Raw genomic sequence first — 23,286 nt, 5'->3', positions numbered from 1 at the left:
ACATTAGTTTTAAAGAAGAAAAGATAGATCACATCTTCAATGTAGGTCATTCATCCTCAATGATACACATACTATGTGGTGATTTCAATATAGCCATCTCCAGGCCAAATAACAACATCGCAAATCTATTACCAGAACTTGATGTTTATGACTTCAAACTTTTATCGAAAATGAAAGAATATACTCGTGAAACAAAGCAAACAAAATCAACTATTCATTTAGTGTTTTCTAACACCAACTTACAGACTAAAGTACTGAAAACAGCCATCACTGATCACAACACCATAAAAATAGAGCTGTGGGAGTCCACTGACTAAATTTTAACTGCGAACAATAAAGCTGCAAAAAAATTTTGGAAAAAACCTTCCAAATCATCCAAATTGGAGCGTCAATTGCAATTTCATCACATACTGTTTTGTAAGCTGTGACGTCAGTTGACAGAAAACAAGACACTGAATTTAGAAAAAGCTTACGAAATACTCATTGTGTCAATTACGGAACAACTTGATGAATACATACCTCTGAGAAATATAAGAAAAAAACTCAGCGGAACTGGATAAACAACGAAATGAAAAACGCAGCATCAAAAAAACGAGGATTTTGAAGCAAAAGTTTTGAATCGAATGATAATAATTACAAAACAAAGTACCAGAAACAAAATAATAAGGGCAAAAAACTGATAAGGGAGGTAAAAATTGCTTACTATAATGAACTTTTCGAGAAAAAAAAGAAAAAGGAGGAAGTTTTTTTAGATATGTACGAACTTTAAAATCAAGAACTGAGCTAGCAGATAACACAATTTAAACCTTAATTTAACCGGAAGAGTTTCTTTAAGTCAATAGGACCTAGTCTGGCGGCAATGTGCAACAGATCATCCCATATGTCAGGTGCCAAAAACCCAATGAGTTCATTTGTACTCAGAGAAACTACCGGCAAAGAAGTGTTAATTCAAACGAAACGATTGAAGAACAAAAGAAGTTTGGATTGCTTCTCAATGCCTAAATTCCTTTTAAAAACAGTCAACCCCATACTCTGCGAAATACTCAAAATACTATTCAACAGGATGATAGTAGAATGTGGTTGTCCTGATTGCCTTAAGGTAGCTAAGGCCGTCCCAGTCAAAAAGTCTGGAGAAAAAAGCGATCCTGGCAACTATCCACCAATATCTCTTGTGCCAATTTTGCCAGATTTTTGAAAAATTGATTCACAAAAAATTAATGAGCTTCCTAACCAAGTTTAAAGTCCTCTCAAACATGCAACTGGGTTTTTTTAGTCAACGATTAATTGTAGATGCTCTAGCGGGGACACTGAAATATTTGCTAGGATACCAATCGAAAAAAAATACCTTCCCACTGCACCTTACCTGATTTATCTAGAGCTTTCGACACAGTTGATCACGGTATCCTACTAGCCAAATGCTATCGGTATGGCCTTAGGGGACATATTTAGTCTTTTAAAATCATGTCTAGCGAATAGGCAACAAATTGTAGTTTATGGCTCAAAAGAATCCAGAACTCAAGAACTAGGACAGGGTGTACCACGAGCAGCAGTTTTAGGTCTTCTGTTTTTACTTATCTACAAAAATGACCTCATAACAGTACCAAAAGACAATAGCATTTTACTGTTTGCTAATACAAATTATTCAGTAAATTTGCACAAACAGAAGTCAATGATGAACTCGGATTGACAACAGAATGGATGGAAACTAACAAATTAGCACTCAACAAGAATAAACCTAACCTGATTCTCTTTAGTCGTATAGAAAACCAGGCTTAATTTTGATTGAAAGAAAAATAAACAGCAAGTCAAAAGACGGCAAAGTGATTAGGAAGTATTATTAACGATAAACTGTCTTTCTACGCTCATGTGTAATTTATAAACCAGAAGTGCAACAATTTCATATCCGTCTTATATCACACGAGTAAATTTTTAAGCAGAAATTTACTACTGGAAATTTATAGCCAGTTCAATCACTCGTTGTATCAATATGGGAATGGGATTCCGGTTGATGGAGTTGAAAGTAAATTTTTGCAGCCAAACAAACTGAAATGAAAAAATTCATAAGGAAAATCTGATATGTTCTATTTTTGAACTTCATGTCTATGCTACAAAAATCCTAAAAAAGTAACACATCACACAAAAATGGAATAATAATATAACGCAATTGGAAATTGATAAGTTTATGCTGTCAGGAAAGAGATAAAGATGCTGCCAATTCTAGAAAAGCAAGCAACTACAAATAGAAAGATATTGTCTAGCAGATTCAGGTTACTTTTTAACACTTTTAATATATTGGACTCAAAAATAATTATAAACTCTCCTCCAATTATGAGACAAGGATTTTGAGTCATATATATACATAATCTAAAAAATGTTTACATTGTTAATTCACATCAACTATCACAGTTACTTTGGAAAGAGACACAAAAATTAGAAAACTAAGTTTTTCTTTGTTTTGAAAAATAGCGGTCAACCATTTCGTATTGACAAGATCAACAAAAGCTAATGCAATTATTTTTAGGCGATGCTCCAAAAGATCCGATCAAATTGTGGGTGGATTTTCAAAAGTACTCAATGGCGCTTTAATACAGGCAATAAGCCTTAATCGGCCACTCGATTTGGTACTCCTCAACTTTGAATGATGAAATTTGTATTGTAAGTTGTACTTTAGTACTAACCGAAAACGAGTTTATTAAATATATAAAGTTGCCTTAAATAAATTTACCTTGACCGACTCCCCATTTATTGGAGGGGCTTTCTTTTAATTAACCTTTTTTTTAAACTAGGTCACACTAAACTCATGTGAAGGTAATTTCAAGACAAACCTTACAATCTTTCAATTAAAATGAGTCAAGCTTAAAAAAATACATGAACCTGGTTTAAGCAAATTTACCTCATCATTGTGACGATTTTCAATTTAAAAAATCAATTTCAATTTTCAGCAAGTGAAGGTGTTTTTCATGTTTTTCAGGTACATTCAATTGAGTTTTCTAATAGTGCGTAGAGTGAATTAGTGTTCACTTTAGTTTTGACTCTAAATGCCAAATTCTCCTTGATCCAAAGTGGGTCTGCAAAGACGATAATTGACCTCAATGATTGCATCAACTATTATTCATCAAAAAAAAAGCTCACGGTTGTGCAACCTTCTGTCAAAAAAATTTTCCCCAATCAAGGCAAGAAAAATGCACAATGCGACAGTACATTTACAACAAAGTAACAAATTGGGCTTTAAAAATTAAGGGTCAATTCGGAATTATTACAACCCAGAGGACTAATTTAATCATCATGGGCAAATTTAATCAAGTTTTAAGTGTAATTCGTTTTTCCTATGTCAATACATCTATAATGGTCAAATGTGATCAATTTCACTGACTTTCTCAGAATTTAAAATGATAACCGCAATTTTAAACAAAAAAGATCAAGATACAGAGTTCCTAATTTCTAGGATTGTCACGCCCCTATTTCCTGCCTCACAGTTACGTGATGATTTTCCTATAAATATCCACAAAAAGTGCTATAATTTAGTTCATATTCAGATAAATCTCAAAGCCATATATAGCCAGTATTACCATCTATGCCTGTATCCCCTAATTTGTTTATGTTTACTAAACACAACCGCATATTGACAGTTTACTGATAAACATATTATGGTGCCTAAAAGCTTCAATATTTACCTTTTTGAGTTCCCTGACGATGAATTCGCATATTTGGTAAATCACTTCATGAGAAGCTATGTAATTGGTGAAGTAATTATTCTGATAAAGTAGGTGCTGATACGGAAATTGTATATGTACTTAACAAACATCAAGAGACTGATTATTGTTGAATAATTATTGTTAAAAAAATTAAAGATTGAACGGGAGAATCTTTATAAAATGCTATGTTAAAACAGGCTTGCTTAGAGCTTAAAAACGACTGAGTAAAGCCCCAAAAAACAAGGCAATTAGTGGATATATCACGCATCTGAACCGCTCAATAGAAGGCTATTACTGGCCAACTTTATTCAAAATAAATCTGCTAAAAACCGCACTATGAAACATCTGAATAAGCCGTTGTATAATGACAATTATTCAAGTTAAATACTCTAAAAATTAACCTCAATAACACCACCAAGAACCCTCTAAGAATCACTGCGTAACAGCATGGTGACAGGAGTTATTAACTGTCTCCCAGTTTAACGGACCAAAACTCATATAATTTCTTCCCCATTTTGAAATTTTCCTTTATCTTCTTCCACTTCATTACCTTAAGAAGCTTCAACCAGCATCCAGCACACCACTTCCGAGCAAGACGATTATGAAGAGAGAAGTAACAAAGGAAAGAATGGGTGGAAACTGTGTTTGTGTCTTTGTGGACTAAACGCAACAATAATTCAAAAGTGCTTGAGTGGATAACAACTGGAGCAAACCCAAGCACAGCCGCCACAAGGGACAAAAAAACACAGGGTAATTACCAACGATCATATTGTGAGTAAATGAACATGTAAAATTACATTCTGGTGTTTTGTTTATGTCAATTTATAAAGAACACATTCTCCCCGCTATTAATAATTGTAGCGCTTCCCCCAATTTTGTTGAACATATTGAAAGAAATAACTTTAACTACACACAAAACAAAATTAAAACGCAAGCTCAGATAGTAATTGCTTTCCCCTCTTCAATTTATAAGTCTACTGTAATATATGTGCTAGATAATGAATATAAATTCGTTGTAATTTATTGGATAGCAAAAAACCTAAATCAAAAGGTATGCATGTTTGGCCTAATTCGTAAGAAACTTCAATCAGATACGGCAATTAACCTTGAGAACATCCTTACTGATTACCAGATAACCTCAGAATAAGCAAAATTACTGAAGACACATTCTGAACAATAATAAAAAGAGGCCAAACCAAATTTATTTAATCAGCTCCGGAGGTTAAGGAATCAAACAGTGACTTCAGCCGTTATCCTGTTGCCTATCTGAGTGCAGCTTCCACAAGGTCTGCGTGGTCGTGGCCCCCACGAATTTTGCCAGACTAAGGCGGCCCCTACGGCTTCAACACTAACAGTCTGACGATTCGACCGGAGCTTTAAGCATAGGTACGAAAGCAGCCCATCTATATTCTTTTACGATCAAATGGTTTCAAAAGTTTCCTTTTCTGACTTCTTGTGCTACTCATTAACTAATTAGAAGAGTCTTTTTTCGTTTTACTTATCTCTGTTGACCACTTAATCTCCCCATTAAGTTAAGTTAAGTGTGCTAATTAATACTTTAGAACGAAACAAGACTGATTGAACGATAAGTATATAATCTAAACGGGTAAAAAGCAAAATGGCACAAGCGTAAATCACACCCTTCTCTGGATCAGAAATTCACAATTTTAATGAATTTGAACTATGAATAACGGGAGCAATTGGAGTTGCAGGAGTTGCAGGAGTGCAACAATCGAATTTTCTGCAGTTACACTTAAAAGGAGATGCTTTAAAATACTTCCTAACCTTACCAGAAGCTACCAAATTGGGTTTTGCAGAGTATAACAGCTCTGAGAAATATATTTACACAAGATGACTTGAGAGAGGTCAGAATAATGAAGTTAGAGAACCAAAAGTTCAATCTGAAGAGGGATACAAGGAAAAATTTCTTAGTAAAGTTAAGAACTGAAGCAAATAAAGCATATCCACCTCCCGAAATAGCAGTACCGCCAGCAAGACTAGGTGATGATGAAGCGCGTAGGTTTGAAAGAGAGAAAGCAGCAAGAGATTCTGCCCTTCAGATGTCAGAAAAACGAAAAAATGAACAAATAAAGCGCTTCTTTATTAAGTCTATGCCAAATTGGCTTAAGCCTAAGCTGTTAGAACGTCTAGATACAGACACAATAGATCATTTATGTACCTTAGCTAGCCCACAGATTGCAATAAGGGATATGTGTAACAGAGAAGAGTACTTCGATGATGGATTTAATGAAATAACTGAATCAAACACAGATAAAATGTTAAAAGCAAGAATTGTTGTTTCAAATAATCAAAGAGAACTTGAGCAGAAAGTAGCACCTTAAAATGAGGCATTAGAAAAAGGCCCAGTAAACATCTTCACACCACATTACCCTCAACAAATCTACAGACAAAAATATAGACCAAATTTCCGCCCGCAATATTAAAATTATCAGCCAAATTACCGCCCACATCAGCCTAATTGTCGACAATTTCAGCCACACTATTGGCCCCAGCAACAATATGCCCCCCGTCCCATTAATTATTGAGAGTTTAGACCACAATATAAAGCTCCAAGACCACTTTTCTATAATGAACAGCTACACACTCGGAATGATTGCAATGAACCTTCAGACAGACCCTCATTTGTTCACCCAGCTTATGTTAATAGACCAATTTATCGGTTCCCAACAAAAAAAATAACCCTGCAAACCTTCTTCGACAGGGAAAAGTTTATGATAGCCAAGCGCCAGCACAAAACCGAAACGGTAGTCAACAGGAAAATCAGTTTAATCGTGCAAGTGCACCTCAAAAAAGAAAAATGGGAGGTATGAACTACCCTTTCTTTAGTCAACAAAAAAACTAATAAAACCATTCAATCTTAAAAACCATAAAAAAATTATAAAAACTCAGTTAATTGTTATAACGAAAGCACGTCTAGTCCTAGTTTATATAAAGTAATAGAACCAATTTATAACGAAAAAAATGAAAAGCGTAGAAAACTCAAAAGCAATTCCTAACACAAGTACCTCATACCGCATCAAAGCCAGTAACACATGTTCAGCAACTATTCAGCATTGTCCCACTTTTAGGCGGAACATTATCCCATGTTAAAGTTAAATTTAACGAAGAATTAGATAGACGCGCACTAATTGATACAGGAGCATTTGCAAACGTGATGAGCCGTGAGTTTTACAGGGAACTTATTAACACGAATATTAATTCAATAACTCATATAGACAGGCCAGATCTAGATAAAGTTAAAAAGGCAAACGGAAATATAGTTAAAATTGATAAAGCAATTAAAGTTACATTTAAATTGAGCACAGAAACATTCACTGAAGACTTCCTTGTTTTAATTGTCACAACTCCTGTAATATTAGGCAACCCATTCTTTGTCAAACATAAAGTTAGCATCTGCCCTGGACAAAGCTACATTAAATTCCCTGACCAGACTCTACAAATAAATGAAATAAAGCCAGAAAAGCAACCCAGAAGGCTAGTGAAGCAGAAAAAAAATGGAGTTTATAAACAGAAAAAGCAAGTACTACCAAATCAACAAAAAATTCTAAAATGCAAGCTTCAGAACAAACTAGAATCATTCACTGACCTTTGTGGAGTACTAATTCCGGATGTAATTTTTGAAAAGGATACTGAAGTAATATTAACGTCCTCTTTAAGTAAAGTTGTTGAAAATAATATTCTTTATATCTATGCCCTGAACATTACTGAACACCCAGTCACTATAAATAAAGGCACAGAAATAGCCAAATTCTCCTTCTCAAAGTCTGACTAAGCTGAAAAGTTGTTAGAAGTAGACCCCCAGTTAATAAATGAAAATAGAAAAGTGCAAAAAGCAAAACCGGCCCCAGAATATAAAAAAATTGTGGTTCCCAACGCTGAAAACGTGCCCTGACCCGACAAATTTGTCACCCTTGCAGAGAGAAATCTTTGAGCAATTGCTAAAACTGCAAGTAATGGAAAAATTAGACCCAAAGGGTAACTATCAGGACAAAATCACTTTTCTGAGCCAATTCCCGTAGAAAAAATCGGTCCCGAATGATGAGCAAAAAGCTGTAGTAGGCGAATTCTTAGTTGAAGTTAGTGATATTTTCGCAAAACACAGATTTGACGTCGGATATAATACAGATTTGAAAATAAAGTTAACTCCAGAAAGAAGTATACCAATTTAAGAACAAGGCACTGCAACACCTATCCATTTGAGAATTGAGCTGCAAGTAGAATTAGCGCTAATGCATTACTACGGACTAATAACGACTTTGCCTCAATTAAGATATAGTGGCCCCCTTTTCGCACAGCGAAAGAATTCAGGAAGACTTAGACCGTTAATTGACTTGAGAAACGTAAATCATTTGCTGAAAAATGACTATTTGAATACGATTTTCCCAATTTCGAACATGAGCGATCCAAAAAATTTCGCCGCAAAAAAGTTGTTTACGAAACTTGGTTGTTCTCAAGCATATCACTGTGTGCAAATGGCAGACGATATATCAGTGCAACTATTAGCCTTTAATATTGCTTCGAGAACTTATGAATATAAATGTCTTGCCCAAAGATTAAACAAGTCAGTAACCGGATTTGGCTGTTTCATTAGACATTACTTGGATCCAAGCTTAGCCTCAGCAAATTGTACCAAGTTTATGGATGATATTGGAACGCAGTAACAAACTTTGAACAATTGGTGCCCTCTTTACGACAAAATTTTGTCTGTATACGTCAATCGGGATTAAAACTGTCACCCGAAAAGTGTGAAATAGCAACTGAAATAATGAAAGTGCTTGGAAATAGTATTAGTGCAGAAGGAATATCGCCAGAAGAGTCTAAAATAACCAAATTCCTAGATAATTTCAAAATGCCGAAAACAACAAAGTAAGTAAAGCAAATAATAGGCTTCACGCAATTCTTCCCTAACTACATCCCTAATTTAGGTGAGAAACTAATGTCATTTTATGACCTCCTGAAAAAGGATGCAGAAATGGAAACAAAAGAACACGTAGAAGCGTTAGAAATAATAAAGAAAGATTCAATGGAAACTACAAATGTAACGTTGCGACTGCCAAAACCCGGTTTACAATATGTAATTCTGTGTGACGCTAGTTACCACGGTGCAGGCTTTGTACTAATGGTGGAAAACTATGTAAACGAAACTGGAAAGAAAGAAAAGAAAACATACGCTCCCGCATCGTTTGGATCGCATTTGTTTAACGCAACTAGTTCCTAGTTTTGTACTATGCGCCGGACTACTTGTCACACTACATTTGGGGATCAAGCAAACAAGTAATTATGATCACAACAACAAAAGCCTTACACAATGCTTTCAACCAAAAGTAGTACTGTCTTTGGAATTGTTTAGACAGAATACTCTTATTTAACATAGTAATTGCTCACATTCCAGGACCCGCTAATTACGCCGCAGATTTCCTCTCTAGAAGGGAGAATGATAAAACAGCAACAATGTCTTCAAAGTTAACAGATGGAACTCCAGTTAAAGAAATAGAAATTAATACAGAAGCAAAAAACCCTGATGTTGAATTGAACGTGTTATTTCATACTGAAAATCTCTGTGACGAAATAAATAATGACGAAGTAAACTTCCTGGCTTCTATGATGAATACAAAAAACGTCAGAACAGTTTACCATAACAGAAATACAAGGGCTATTTAAATTCAAAAGAAAGCAGGAAATTAATTCAACTCAGTATCCAAATCCATTAGATGAGTTCCCAGAGCGCACAGAGAACTTAATTAGCCTCAATTTAGCCGAAGAGCAGCAAAAAGATGCAGATATTAGAAAAGTAATAGGCTGGATTCAACAAAAAATTCGACAACTAGACCTAAAGTACGCTTCAACAAACTTAAAAAAGTATCACAAGCATTTAAACAGATGAATTCTTGAAGGGAATGTCTTATACTGGAATTTTTATGATGATACAGGAAAAGTACTTCATAAACAATTCCGTGTACTTAACCATTTGTGGAATGAGACTATATATAGGCTCCATAATTCACAAACAGCCGGACATTTAGGCATCAAAGCAACAATTCAAGAGCTTAGAAAGCGATTCTATTATCCAGGCTTCACTGAACAATTCATTAGTTTCATTAAAAACTGCCTCACTTGCCTCCAATTAAACAGCCAAAAAGCCACATTACACCAAAGTTGCAACCAGTTAGCTCAATACAATCATATCCAGGAGATATGCTCAAAATTGATTTAGTAGGCCCCCTAAAGTCCACTCAATTTAAGTATGCTTTGAGTGGAATAGATGTTTTCACAAAATATCTATTCGCAGTCCCTTTAACCAACGGATATGCTTACACAGTAGCTTGAGAACTACTAAAGGTGTTCTGTCAACACAATTATATTCCGCAAGCAATACTTAGTGAAATAGGAACAGACTTTACTTCAGCATTAATGTCTGAATTAGCAAGTTTATTAGAGGTAAAGTTGAAGCACGCCTCACTAAAGCACCCTCAAACTATTGGAGCAGTAGAAAGATCAGTAGAAAGATCAATTACATTCCGCAAGCAATACTTGGTGAGTTAGGAACAAACTTTACTTCAGAATTCATGTCTGAATTAGCAAGTTTTTTAGAAGTAAAGTTGAAGCACGCCCCACTAAAGCACCCTCAAACTATTGGAGCAGTAGAAAGATCATTCAGCAATAGATTGTTGCCCTTCAACTTTATTCCATGGCAGAGATCTAATAAAACCCCTTGATATTATGTTCTCCAGAAAAGTAATGGATGCAGTAGCAGTAAATACAGACTTTGTGGAAGAACTGCAAGATGCCATGTTGCAAAAGTTTGCGGAAAACAAGGAAAAATTGACAACAGCGTACCTGAAGTTTAAAAAGCATTATGAACAAAAAGCTTCAGCAAAACCCATTCCAGAAAAATCATTCTGTCTGCTTTTGAATACTAGGTTGCTAGAACAATCAACAGTAATTGCTTCCACAGTTCAGAAATAGCTACCGCTGTATAAATTGGAAAAAGTCCTTACTGATTCAAACTACGTTATTCGAAAAGTAAACACAAATTACACACAATGTGTCCATCGTATCAGATTGAAGCCAATCAATCCAAGCTAAAACCCTGAAGACCTTGAGGTTATCAATCCTGGAAATTTTCAACCCGATCCATCAAGACGACAACACGTGGAACCTGATCTCTTTGATAAACACATTCCGGAATTAATTAACGAGCAGGAAAAAGACACCGAGAAAAACAACACTGATACCAGACCCAGTCAGAGTGACCATAAATGTTCTATTAGGAGGAACATTAGCAGGACCAGTAGCAGCAGCACCTCCTGTACCACCTCCGGTCCCACCAAGAGTAGCAGTACCAGCAATTAGACCACGAACAGCCCCAGTACATCTTCAGGTGTTTGACTCTTCAAGTTCAGATGAAGCAATTCCAAACCTATTTGAAGAAAATGGAAGTTCGGATGAGAACCTAGCCAAAATGAACCTAAACGCCGAACAAATAGCCCAAAAACCGATTAATCCGTTGATTGCAGACAAAATTAGGCAACAACAACCAGAAGTTCGTGTCCCTCTGGTATCATCTTCTTCATCAGATGACGAAATGTTTCCACCTCTTCAACAGCCCCAACCAGCAATAGTACCATCCGATATTGAGTCACCTCCAGAAACACATGAAGAACAATTTGCATGAACCGAGAGGAAAATACGAGCCCGGCCTTTTCACCCAAAACGAAAACCGGAAAAAAAATCATTTAAATCACCATAGAGTTAGCAGCAGCGAAAAAACATACGTGGCTTCAAAATAGAAGAAGAAATCAAATTGCATCAAGAAGACAGAAGAAATCCTCACGAACTTGAACAAGTTAGAAGATCAGGAAGTCCTAGACCGCTAAATGCACGAAACAGATTGAAACAAGAAGCAAAACGAGAAGCAATAAAAGAATCAGCACAAGCAGCAAAACAATCAAATACACCAAGTAGAGAGACAAAATCAGACAAAGTGAGAGCAAGGATAGCACAATATTCAAGGAAAAAGCCTACCAGTCCAGTAAAAAGACCAGTTACAAGATCACAAACAGAAAATGCTCCACCAGGCCCATCTAATCAGCATTTAAATCACTTCTACCAAGAAATAAATGCATTATCCCTCAGTTCACCAACAGATAACTTACACTCTCCACATACTTTTGCACACTGTATATCAGCAGACCTTCTAATGGCAAAAAGACTAGCTAGAAAAGTTAAAAGCTGGCACCCAGCAGCACCAATTGCCATCAAACTTAGATATTCACCAAATATTGGTAGATATTTGGTGAATATCTACCAAAATTTGGTAGATATTCACCAAAAGTTTTAATATAATTTGACCCCTATTTTGAGCGTTATGACTTCAGTCTAGTTACCAAATTAAGATTCTATCACAAGCCCACATACGAATCAGTGTTAGCAAGCCTTTATGAGCTGAGAGAAATAGTCATAGATGCAGGAATTCAGCACTGAAGTCTTGCAAAACTCGCCAGTGTCTATGATAACTTGGATTTTAACATGGTTTTTGAGCTTATATGTCAAGTCGTCGACCCTCTACCCATAACCATCCACATCCATTAGCAGGTACAGACACAGTACAGTCTAGCAGTACCCACTACCTGCCCCAAAAGCCCAACCTGCCCGAGCAACATGGTCCTAAAGCCCAAAAATCGCCTAAAAATCGAAAAAATTAGATCTAAAAATCCAGTTATTTTTATATATCTCAAGAACCACTTGGTCGAACCTGTAATAACGACCCCTAGTGTTCTGAAATGCCCTTGTTCAGTAGAAACGATCCCAGTTGTAATCGACCCATTCCAACTCGTTCTAATACCAAAAACTTTAAATTTAACCTTTCCAGAAATCCTAGCTTCACTTCAGAAAAACAGTCATCAAATTGTCAAAAATAACCCGATCACTCCAATTTTTGCACTGCAGGGATTTTAAGCAGAGCAATTGACCTGCAAATTTTGAAGCAATTCGGAGCATTTTAAAAATTGAGTCACGGCGAGCATCTGAAATTTAACATATTTCGAATACGCTCGAATTCATCAATAAGTCCTACAATAATTCCCCAATTGAGCCATTTTATAGCCCTAGCCCATTCTAACGCTTGATATCCCAGTACCACAAAATCCCGTCAAAAATCAATAAAAGTTGAGTTATGAGAAAATACCGAGCCCTACCAAAGTGTGTTAAAATTGATCAAAATGTAGTGTAAGTTATACCCCAAAAATATGCTAAAACCTGCTCCAAATGCCTCCAACAGCTACTCCCAGCTGACACCCAAATGGTACAATCTCAGACAACCACTAAAACCTGTGAATTCTAACGATATTGAGAAAAATGTCGAAAAAAAAACGAAAATCGCGCTTCTGTTTCAATTTATTGCTCCAAAAATTTTGTCAATTTATGCCACAACAGACCCAATTGATGCCACCTATACCACCTACTAACCTAGTATAAACCCCTACTAGCTTATTAGTACCATAAAAACCAGTCCCAGCTCACCCTACTACAAGCAATGAAGACTTAAGTCCAAATAAGCTCTAAAATTGTCCCAATTTTGACACTCGAAATTCAGTTATTTCACTCAATAATCGAACATATTGATAAACATTCTGAGAAAAATTAATTATACCACCAGCCTCCACACAACTATTTTTCCCAGAATATGCACTTCCAGCCCCCTAGTGACAATAAAAGGTGAGAAAAGACTGCCAAAGTACCGAAAATCACACAATTTTTTAAGCAATTCTTGAAAAAGTGATCAAAAATGCATCTTAATACCCATTAAGCTTAATATTATTTCTATGCTTAAGTTGTTTCTACTCATGAGCAGTCCAACCATAGCCATTTGAACTATCTTCAACAAGTTTAACATAGCCCAATAGCCAACAACCTATCCTCTACCTGAGCCTTTTCAAAAAAACCCAGGTTCACCGCAGCAAAAACGTTAAAACTCGTGAAAAAATAGTTGAAACAGTCCAAATTTTGCGCTGCAGGTTTTTTGGAGCCGATAAAGCGATTGACAAATTTTGAGCTCGGTCCACGCATTTTAAAAATTGAGTGACGGCGAGGACCCCATTTTTGAAGACCTTTTGAGATGTCCATAAAATCTGCAATAATGACCCAAAACCTGATATTATTGGCTTAAAACATTTGTAATCTCAAACTCTACATGCTTATATCAAAAAATTAAAAAACTTAATTAAAATATTGAAATAATAGCAAAAAACTGAAGTCTACCAAACTCTTCTCAAATTTGTCAAAATAGCGCCAGATTTAGACCAGAAAAATAGTACCAAATATCCTATATATATCTTATCCAAATATCCTAATATATGAACCCATATCCAATATTCATTCTCTCTAGTAGTGTCTCAGCCTAATAAACCCATAAAATTACACAGAAAAGCAACAAGGTTGAAAAAAGTGAAAAAATCGAAATCTGCACATATTTGATCAATTTCAGCTCAAAATTCTAGAGTGATAAACTCAACATAATGACCATAAATCATGCACCAAACTGCACCAATAACAGCCAGCAACATAGTAGTCACTATGCATTAAACATGATGTACCATAAGCAAAAATCCAGCAAGTTTCTCAGAAAAAATGGAGCAAATTACATGTTAATCATCTTCAAAGCTACCAAAATACTACCACTGATAGCTACACATAGCAGTAACAGTTGATAGCACCCAATTTAGGACACTAGAGCATCACCAGACTGAGACATGTCTTGAAAATGTTCGATTGGTGGAAAAATCATGCCCGAAAATTAGCATTTTGGACTCAAAAATCAATGTCCTGACCCGATAAGTAGTTCCAAACCTAAAAATTCAGTAACATACATTATTACCAGGCAAGGACAGTACCATTTCAGCCACCCAGTATCTATATTGTATGAACAGTGATGAATTATTCAACCCCAAAATTGATGATTCAAAAATAGTCAGGTTCAGATCACCAAAAAAATAGTCATAATTTTGCCAAAAACACTCATTTCATGCCAAATTTTTGCGCTGCAGGTTTTTTTTGAGCCGCTAAGACGATCTGCCAAAGTTGAGCCCGATTGGAGCAATTTGAAAATCGAGTGACGGAGAGCACCCCAAAATTTCGCATTTTTCAATTTCTCAGAAAATAATAAAAAAAGTTGATCAAAAAAACGTTCTCAAACCGGAATTTATAGCAGAGTCATCCCCCACCGATGTCTACCGGGTGGAACAAGCCAAACACCTTGCTCAAAATCGATTAAAGACTGAAAAATTCACATGTGATAATTACATGTGATAATTAGTACCAAATACTCTTCCAAACCAGTTCATATCACACAAAATTATTACTAGCAACCAGGGCAAACGTCTAGAACCCTTGGAACCAGTTTATAACCAGTATTTCACAAGTAAAGTGAAGTTATTGCTCAAAATTGAAAAAAGTCAACATACTCTTTTTGTTCTCTTACAAATATGTCATTATACAGCCAAACACCTTCATAAAACAATACCACATACTCACATGCATCACAACTAATAGATTCACCAGTGCAAAACAAGCATAATTGTCACAATCAGTGATATCGGTGAAAAACTCACCTATAAAGGAAACTACACTACATGATGATCAAAACAATTGAACTGAAACTAGTCAATTTCCATCGGCGCACCCTTCTCATATGGCACGACTCAGGCAGTACTTGTTAACACACACCCAATAAATCACACAACAAAGCAATGAACACACAATTACTCCCTTCACTGACATTTACTCATTAACGACGTCTCAACTTGTCCCTTTATGTCCGAAAAACTCGAAAGAACATGAAAACACTGCATAATCCGACCCCCCCAACCACTATCCCCATGCCCTAATATCCACCAAGCAACCAAAGAAAAACATTACAACACCATAAAAAGCCCTATTTAGTATTAATATGAATAAACACACACACATCACCACACATGACCAAAAAGTAGAGTACACGTGAAACAAGTAAATACCACATAAGCAACTGCCAAATTGAGAAAATTGGAACTAGAAGCCTAAATCCAGCAAGCGAACGAACAAAAGGAACCACCATAACATGTGATAACAGCAATAGTTGGTCACAAAACAAAAAATATTGCAAAAATCTCACAATATCGAGTTCCATTTGAGTATCTGACCAGTGAGGAAAAGTTAACTTTTAGTCAAAATTTCAGACAAACTATCAGAGAATAAACAAATTGCTGTTGATCAACTGCACATACAGAACCACAGTTTTCCGTTCATTTTAAGTTCGAAAGGCAGACAAATTGCCAAAGCTAGTGAAAGACAATGAAAAGAGAACCTGAAGAGCTCGTGCAAAAAGTGATGAAAATTGTTTTGCTAGACGCTTTTCCTTTCTCCCCGAACAGGACCTCACGCGTCCAAATGAAGGATAATAAAAGAAAGAAGCTCCTGGTCGGTCTTGTTCAAAGTGAGCAGCCTGACCCAAAACACATCATCCAGCAAAAACAGAGTGAACTAACTACCATGCATCGATACAAATCCATAAAGGCTCCAAGGAAAGCCAAAAAGGTGGAAAAGTATTGCACGAGTAAAATGCATCACTGTAGTTCCTACTCCCATCAACGACAGCATTACGAATGACAACCACCTGGACAAAGCAATTGACGACCAGAAGAGAAAAACTTCAGCCTTCTCCGCAAGAGACAATAGTTTTGTTCATAGGGAGTGCAATCTTCAAGTTTTCCTCCAACTCTTCAAATGTCCAACTAAAAAGGCATTTTCATTTTGAAACGGACAAATTTGATACAGAAGACGAACAAACGGCCAGAGAAGATGAACTGGACAACAGAGCTTTAACCCGAGAGGAAAGTATGCTTTGAGTTCTTGAAAGTCGACAAGTATTAACCTCATTAAGATTGATTTAACAGTGCTTTAAACAATTTAATTACTGCAAACATTTGTGAAACTCAACAGTGCTTTAAACCATTCATTCAACAAGTAAACCAGTGATACATTATTCAAGTTTGGAGTCTTTTTTCCCTGACATTAATCTTGATCTTTCAGTGCCAATTCAAATCTCTTCTCCTGACATAAATTTATATCTTATCCTTCTTCTCCAGGATGAGCCCATCTTTCTTGTCTGATGATTTCTTCAACCTTTATTCTAATCTTGTCTTAACTTTGTTCATCTTAACCTTTATCTCAAATTGTCTTAACTTAAACTATATTTCCTTTAAATTCTTTAATTGTCTCTAACTTTAAAGCTTTCGTTCCAACACCTTTTCTAAGAAAACATAAATTGGGTGGAACCAACAAAAACATGTGTATATCCTTATATTCGTGCAGATTACATATGTTTTATAGAAATAATGTAAAACCCATTTCCTTCTCAATATTTTCAAGGAAAATTTTCATAAAGTCCGGTAGTGTCACGCCCCTATTTCGTGCCTCATAGTTACGTATGATTTTCCTATAAATATCCACAAGTAGTGCTATAATTTAGGTCATAATCAGTTAAATCTCAGGGCCATAAACAGCCAGTACCACCATCTATGCCTGTAACCCCTAATTTGTTTACGTTTACTAAAAACACCCGCAGATTGACAGCTTACTTATAAACATATTAAGTGCCTAAAAGCATCAATATTTACCTGTTTGAGTTCCCTGACGATGAATTCCCATTTTTGGTAAATAATTCATGAGAAACTATGCAATTGGTCAAGTAATTAATCTGATAAGGTAGGTGCTGATACGGAAATTGTTCATGTACTTAACAAACATCAAGAGACGTAAAAAAGCCGGAAATTGCCCAACTTGTAGATCAGTAAACATTTGCGATTCACCAATACAACTCAAGGTACAGCCTTGCGGATCCCACGATCACCAGAACACCGGAGAACCAGCCTGATAATCAGTTGATCACAATCTCTTGAAAATTTGATAAAACTTGGAACTTCTTATTGATTATTGTTGATTAATTCTTGTTAAAATAATTAAAGATTGAACGGGAAAATCTTTGTAAAATGCTAAGTTAAAACAGGCTTGTTTAGAGCCTAATAACGGCTGAGTAAAGCTTTAAAAAACAAGACTATTAGTGGATATATCACGCATCTGAACGGCTCAGTAAAAGGCTATTACTAGCTAACTTTATTCAAAATATGTGCTAAAAATCGCACTATGAAACATCTAAATAAGCCACTGTACAATGACGATTATTCAAGTTAATTACTCCAAAAATTAACATCAAAAACACCACGAGGAACACTCTAAAAATCAGTGCGTATCAAGGATCAATATCAGACTTGAACAAATGAAAATGAATGTCAAATCGGAGAACTCATTAATCGATTTATCTTATCAAATTCAAAGTAAACTATTGCGATCAGGGCAGTGATCTAAAATACGTTTGAATGACACTGTAACAACCCAAGATTCGGGTGAGACATACATTTGTTAATTTGTTTCTTTTACTTTTTTATGCTTCATTGCTTGGTTGTTAAAAGTTCCTTTGTAGTTCTAATAATTTCAATGCTTTCCTTCAAGTCAAAAAGTGAACGAGTATTGGTAACGCATTGCGCAAATCTTTAGACGCGGAAATACTGAATTATATGTAAAAATTTGTGTCACTATTCTGATTTCTAACTCAACTTCCGGTGCTTGAAATTCAATTATTAGTTTAATATTAAGTCCCACGGGCTGCTGAGACAAGGCCAAGGCCCGCGAGGCATGGCCGAATGCACTAGCTAAATATTATGCTAAATAGTCGTTTTGGTAGTTTAATTTTTAGGATAAAATTTTTGGTATTCTGTCACATTGGGTATATTAGTGTTGGGCATATCGTCCTAACACACTAAAATACCTTGACGAGTTTTCCTAGTTTGTCTTTCGTCTCTTCTTGTAGTTTGTTCCTCAATCTGTCGTTCTCTATCTCAAGTTTCTTCACATTGTTCTCCAGGTCCTTCAGACTTTTGAGATCCAAGTTCTGAAAAATTCAAGAGAGGGCCTGAGGGGTTTAATTATCTAAAGCAAAAATTTGAAATTTGGACTGAAACAGCAACATCAAAGCAGTTACAACAAAAATATAGATTTTCAGAGATATCATACGCAAAAATTGATGACTTTTATAAACATCTGTTTTCAAATAAAGTGATAGGTATTAGGAAAAAGAAATTAGATTTTTTCCTAATCAGTATTAGGGAAAAAATTTCATATGAGAACAAAGAAAATTATAAAACAGCTTTCGTTTCAATAATAGTAGTAGATAAAACAAGGAAAACAACCACCAGCAAAACTTGGCCCGTTCTCCAAACTCTAATCGCGCATGTCAAATAGGGCCAATTTTTACTACTTGTTGATTTCCTTGTTTTATCTACTACTATACATTCTCTCTATATTCGATCAAAAATCAATTAGAAATCAGTTAAAATTAAAAAAGAAAACAAATAATCAAAAAATCAAAGCAAAATTTACATTTCACTCTTTAAGAGCGATTCACTCTTATTCGGGGTGATCCCCCAGTAGAAAGATCGCTCTTTTTCGCTCTTAAAGAGTGATTCCCTCTTTTTTTAATATTTTTTTATACTTTTATTTCAACTTATCTATACTCTTCAATAAATTTATATGTTCTTTTACTTTTTCTATATTTAACCCATTATTAATAAGAAATAATACAAAAGTATAATATTTACACGAACAACTTTCCTCAGTTTGGCTAATAACTAAAGGACTTACAGTCTTGCTTTGCCAACTAGGATTAATTATTGTCTGACTCAGATTTCTACTAAATCCTTTAGGTATATCTACATCTGGATGTGGTTTCTTTACATGAGCCCGTATGCCATCATATCTCACAACAGAAGCACAATATGGACAATTAACTTTAGCTGAAGTACAACTTCTACATGTATACTTACGCTCATCAAAATCAGTTAGTGGTTTTACATAATTACATTTATTACAACTTCTAATTAAGACTTCTGGGCTAAGGTTAAGGTTACGGTTAGGGTTAGGGTCTGAGTTAGAGTTAGAGTCATAGATAGAACTAGAACCAGAACTAGAGCTAGAACTAGAACTAGATTCATTTTTTTAAAGAACAACCCCATGGAGAAAAATTATTAGCACAAATACCACTTAGTATTATATTACCACACATACATTTATCAGTTTTATCTTTATGACATGATTCATAATGATATTTTAAAACAGCAATATTCCCATATTTATAGTTACACTCTAAACATTTTAAAAGCATTTATAATAGGGTGAACTATAATATTTACCAAATCATTTCGCAGATAGGACTTTGTCCATCAGTGGAACTGCTTCGCAGATGTTTCACTATCGGTGTACGACCTTTGTTCGTGGTTTACCAAACCGCTTCACAGATAATATTTAGCCATGATTTCAACTAAATCTTTAGTTTCATCTTTAGATGTGATACACTCTGCTAAATATTTATTTCCTATCATAGTGAGTGTATTAGTTTTACATCTCTTATCTAAAATCAATTCAAGGTCTAATTCTTTTTTATTTCAAACAAAATTTATAATCTCTTCTCTAAATTCTTCATTATTTCCATATAGTCTGGTTAAAAACTTTCCTCCTTTTCTATTCAAAATTCCCATCTCTTCATTTATATATTCTTCTTGTATTGTTTTTCGTGAATTAGCAAAGCTACTACGCAGATCATTATCCAACTCCTCTCCATATCCAACATTAAACAATGTATTTACTCTACTCAACATTGTGCTTGCTCCCATTGCTACACTCCCAGCATTTCTTGATATTATATCAGGATAAATATAACTAAATATAATTGAACCTGAGCTTCTAATTCCACCAATAGTCGATAAACTTTTTATACCCTTTCCCATAATCATTTCTTTAGTTAGAACATCATTCTGAATTTTAATATTATTTAAAGTAAGTTTATTAAAATAAAACTGATATTTATCATGATTAATAACATTTCTATCCGTGGCATTAATCATTAGTGGTTTCATATATGCTAAAAGTTTATTTATATCTTCTCTTTCTAATTCATCCTTTAAACTAAGAGCTTTTAAATCAAGGAAATCAACTCTTGAATCATATATCATTGTTCCAATACTATTAATAATAATAAAAGTATTTTCCTTCTTATATTTAATTATTCTATAACGAAGTTCATCTGACATTCCATCTGTACGATTTTAATGATTACTATTTAACTCACTAATTATTTTACTAAAGTCATGTTCACTTTTATATATCTCATTAAAGTTTTTAAATAGATCAGGTCCATTATAAGTTGTTAAATAAATAGTATCACAACTGATTCTTGCCGTATTAATTATTTGAGCTGGTTTATGACACATTACAATCATTTGAATATTTAATGTCTACCTGCTGTAAAATAATAAGCTATATCCTTATTTAACCTATCACCCATATCATCAAGTACAATTACACAATTTTGACATTTATGCATATTATTTTTTGTGATCATATTTATATCACATTTATTAAACGCAGTATAAAACTTATTAGACTCAGGACCTATCCAGTCTCTGTCATCTTTACACACTATAACTATATTTTTAGCTTGGTCTTCGTTTTGGTTTTGGTCTTGGTTTTGGTCTTGGTTTTGGTTTTGATCAGTGAACGAACTTTGTTCGTGGTTTACCAAACTGCTTGGCTTGCCAGGACTTCGTCCGTTCGCAGATCTTGGTTTTGGACTGAGTGTAATTTAAAGTATTGTCTAATAAAATATGTTTTGCCCGTACCAGTTCCGCCATAAACAATAGTATGTAATGGTGACTTTTCATATTCAAATCTAACTATACTCCTATTCAAATACCACCAAAGCTTTCTTCTAGTTTTGTGTATTTACTCGGTATTGAATCATATAATAAATAACAAATTCCAATTAAGAAAATAAAGATTATAACTGCGCTACCTGTTTCCATTTTTATATATGAAAACATGGATAAATATAGACTTATGGGTCTTCGACCATGCTTCGCCTTAGTTAGACTTATAATTAAACTTAGACTCAGACCTATAATTAAACCTATAATTAAACATTGATAATGCTTATATAAAACACTGCTTTATATAAAAATGCTTATCCTAACTTTTGAGGAATTCAATAATAAATTTATCACTGATAATAGTGCTTTGAGCGATATCAGAATAAAAGATATAGGTAAAGATATAAGTCTAACACCAATTGAAATTGTAATGAGAGATGATAAACTAGATAAAACAAATGAACCTAACTTCAACATTATTGTCAATCTACATCCAACTGATGGTACACATTGGGTTTTAGTTATAAGAAGAGAAGGTTGTCCTGTGTATTACTTTGATAGTTTTGGTGTTGAGACCCCACCATTATTTTTAGAAGAATATATTGATCTAGGCTCTAATGAGAGAATACAACAATATGATGAATCTTTTGTGGGGCTTATTGTTTATATATGATCTATCTTATATCCTCTATCTATTGATAGAGGATTTAGAATTAAAAGAGCTTTGAATATTCTAGTTAATCAATGTAAATGTCCAGGAATATATAATGAGTGTTTTTGTTTAGGTTGTAATGTTAATGATAATGTTAATGTTAATCAGGGAACCTGCTTGGCTAGCCACGAGCAGAGCTCGTTCGCAGATGATCTACGAAGTAGCTTTGCTAATAACGTTATTGATAATGTTAATGATAATGATAATGTCATTGATAATGATAATGATAAAGATAATGTTAAAGATAATGTTAAGGATAATGATAAAGTTAATGATAATGATAATGTTAATGATAATGTTAATGATAATGTTAATGATAATGATAATGTTAATGATACTGATAATGTTAATGATAATGATAATGTTAATGTTAACGATAATGATAATGATAATGATAATGATAATGATCTACGAAGTAGCTTTGCTAATAATGCTAATGATAATGATAATGATAATGATCTAATGGATGAAAATAGATTTTATGTAACTATTGGATGAAAAACTTGGTGAAACATCGGTGGAACCGGTTCCCGGATGAACGAAGTCCCATCAAAAGGGTAAACCTAACAACAAAGAATGTCCTACTAACAATATCTCTGTAAACATAATTGAAGATCAACAATCATGGCTAAATGATGATGATATAATTACTGAAGCTGAATTCCCTGATAACTTTAGATGTATAATATCTGGTCCTAGTGAATGTGGTAATACATTCTTATTTAAAAAAACTAATTCTAGCAAGTATATATTTTGATAAGCTATACATCATTGGACCTACTGGTGATCAATACAATGGATTAGAAAGAATAAATAATAAAGCAATTATAGAATTTATTAAAGATATAAAAGATTTTCCTTCTCCCAATCAACTACCAAAAGACCTACAAAACTAATGATATTCGATGATGTTAGAGCCAAAGAACCAGTTATTAATGAACACTTTTGTAGAGGTAGACATAATAATTGCAATATGATTTATCTTAATCAAAACCTGTTCTCTCTGGATAGGCAGAGTGTTAGAGATAACTAAAATCTAATTTTTTCGTTTGAACAGAGAGGT

The 23,286-nt window shown here is 34.5% G+C and overlaps 1 protein-coding gene across 2 annotated transcripts in view; it reads right to left on the bottom strand.

The window, feature by feature from the left end:
* LOC142349565 (uncharacterized) overlaps nt 1-23,286 on the bottom strand; it is a 511,473-nt gene that overhangs the window by 332,341 nt on the left and 155,846 nt on the right. For both annotated transcript variants that reach the window (XM_075401206.1, XM_075401207.1), the window contains exon 31: nt 18,580-18,702. In XM_075401206.1, coding sequence (XP_075257321.1) covers nt 18,580-18,702 — 123 coding nt within the window. The remainder of the gene's footprint in view (nt 1-18,579; nt 18,703-23,286) is intronic.

This window comes from Convolutriloba macropyga, chromosome 11 (assembly GCF_964194025.1).
Source record: "Convolutriloba macropyga chromosome 11, txConMacr16.3, whole genome shotgun sequence".
NCBI lineage: Eukaryota > Metazoa > Xenacoelomorpha > Acoela > Convolutidae > Convolutriloba > Convolutriloba macropyga.
Note: the sequence above shows the minus strand (reverse complement) of the source record. Positions and strands in the feature narration are given on the sequence as shown.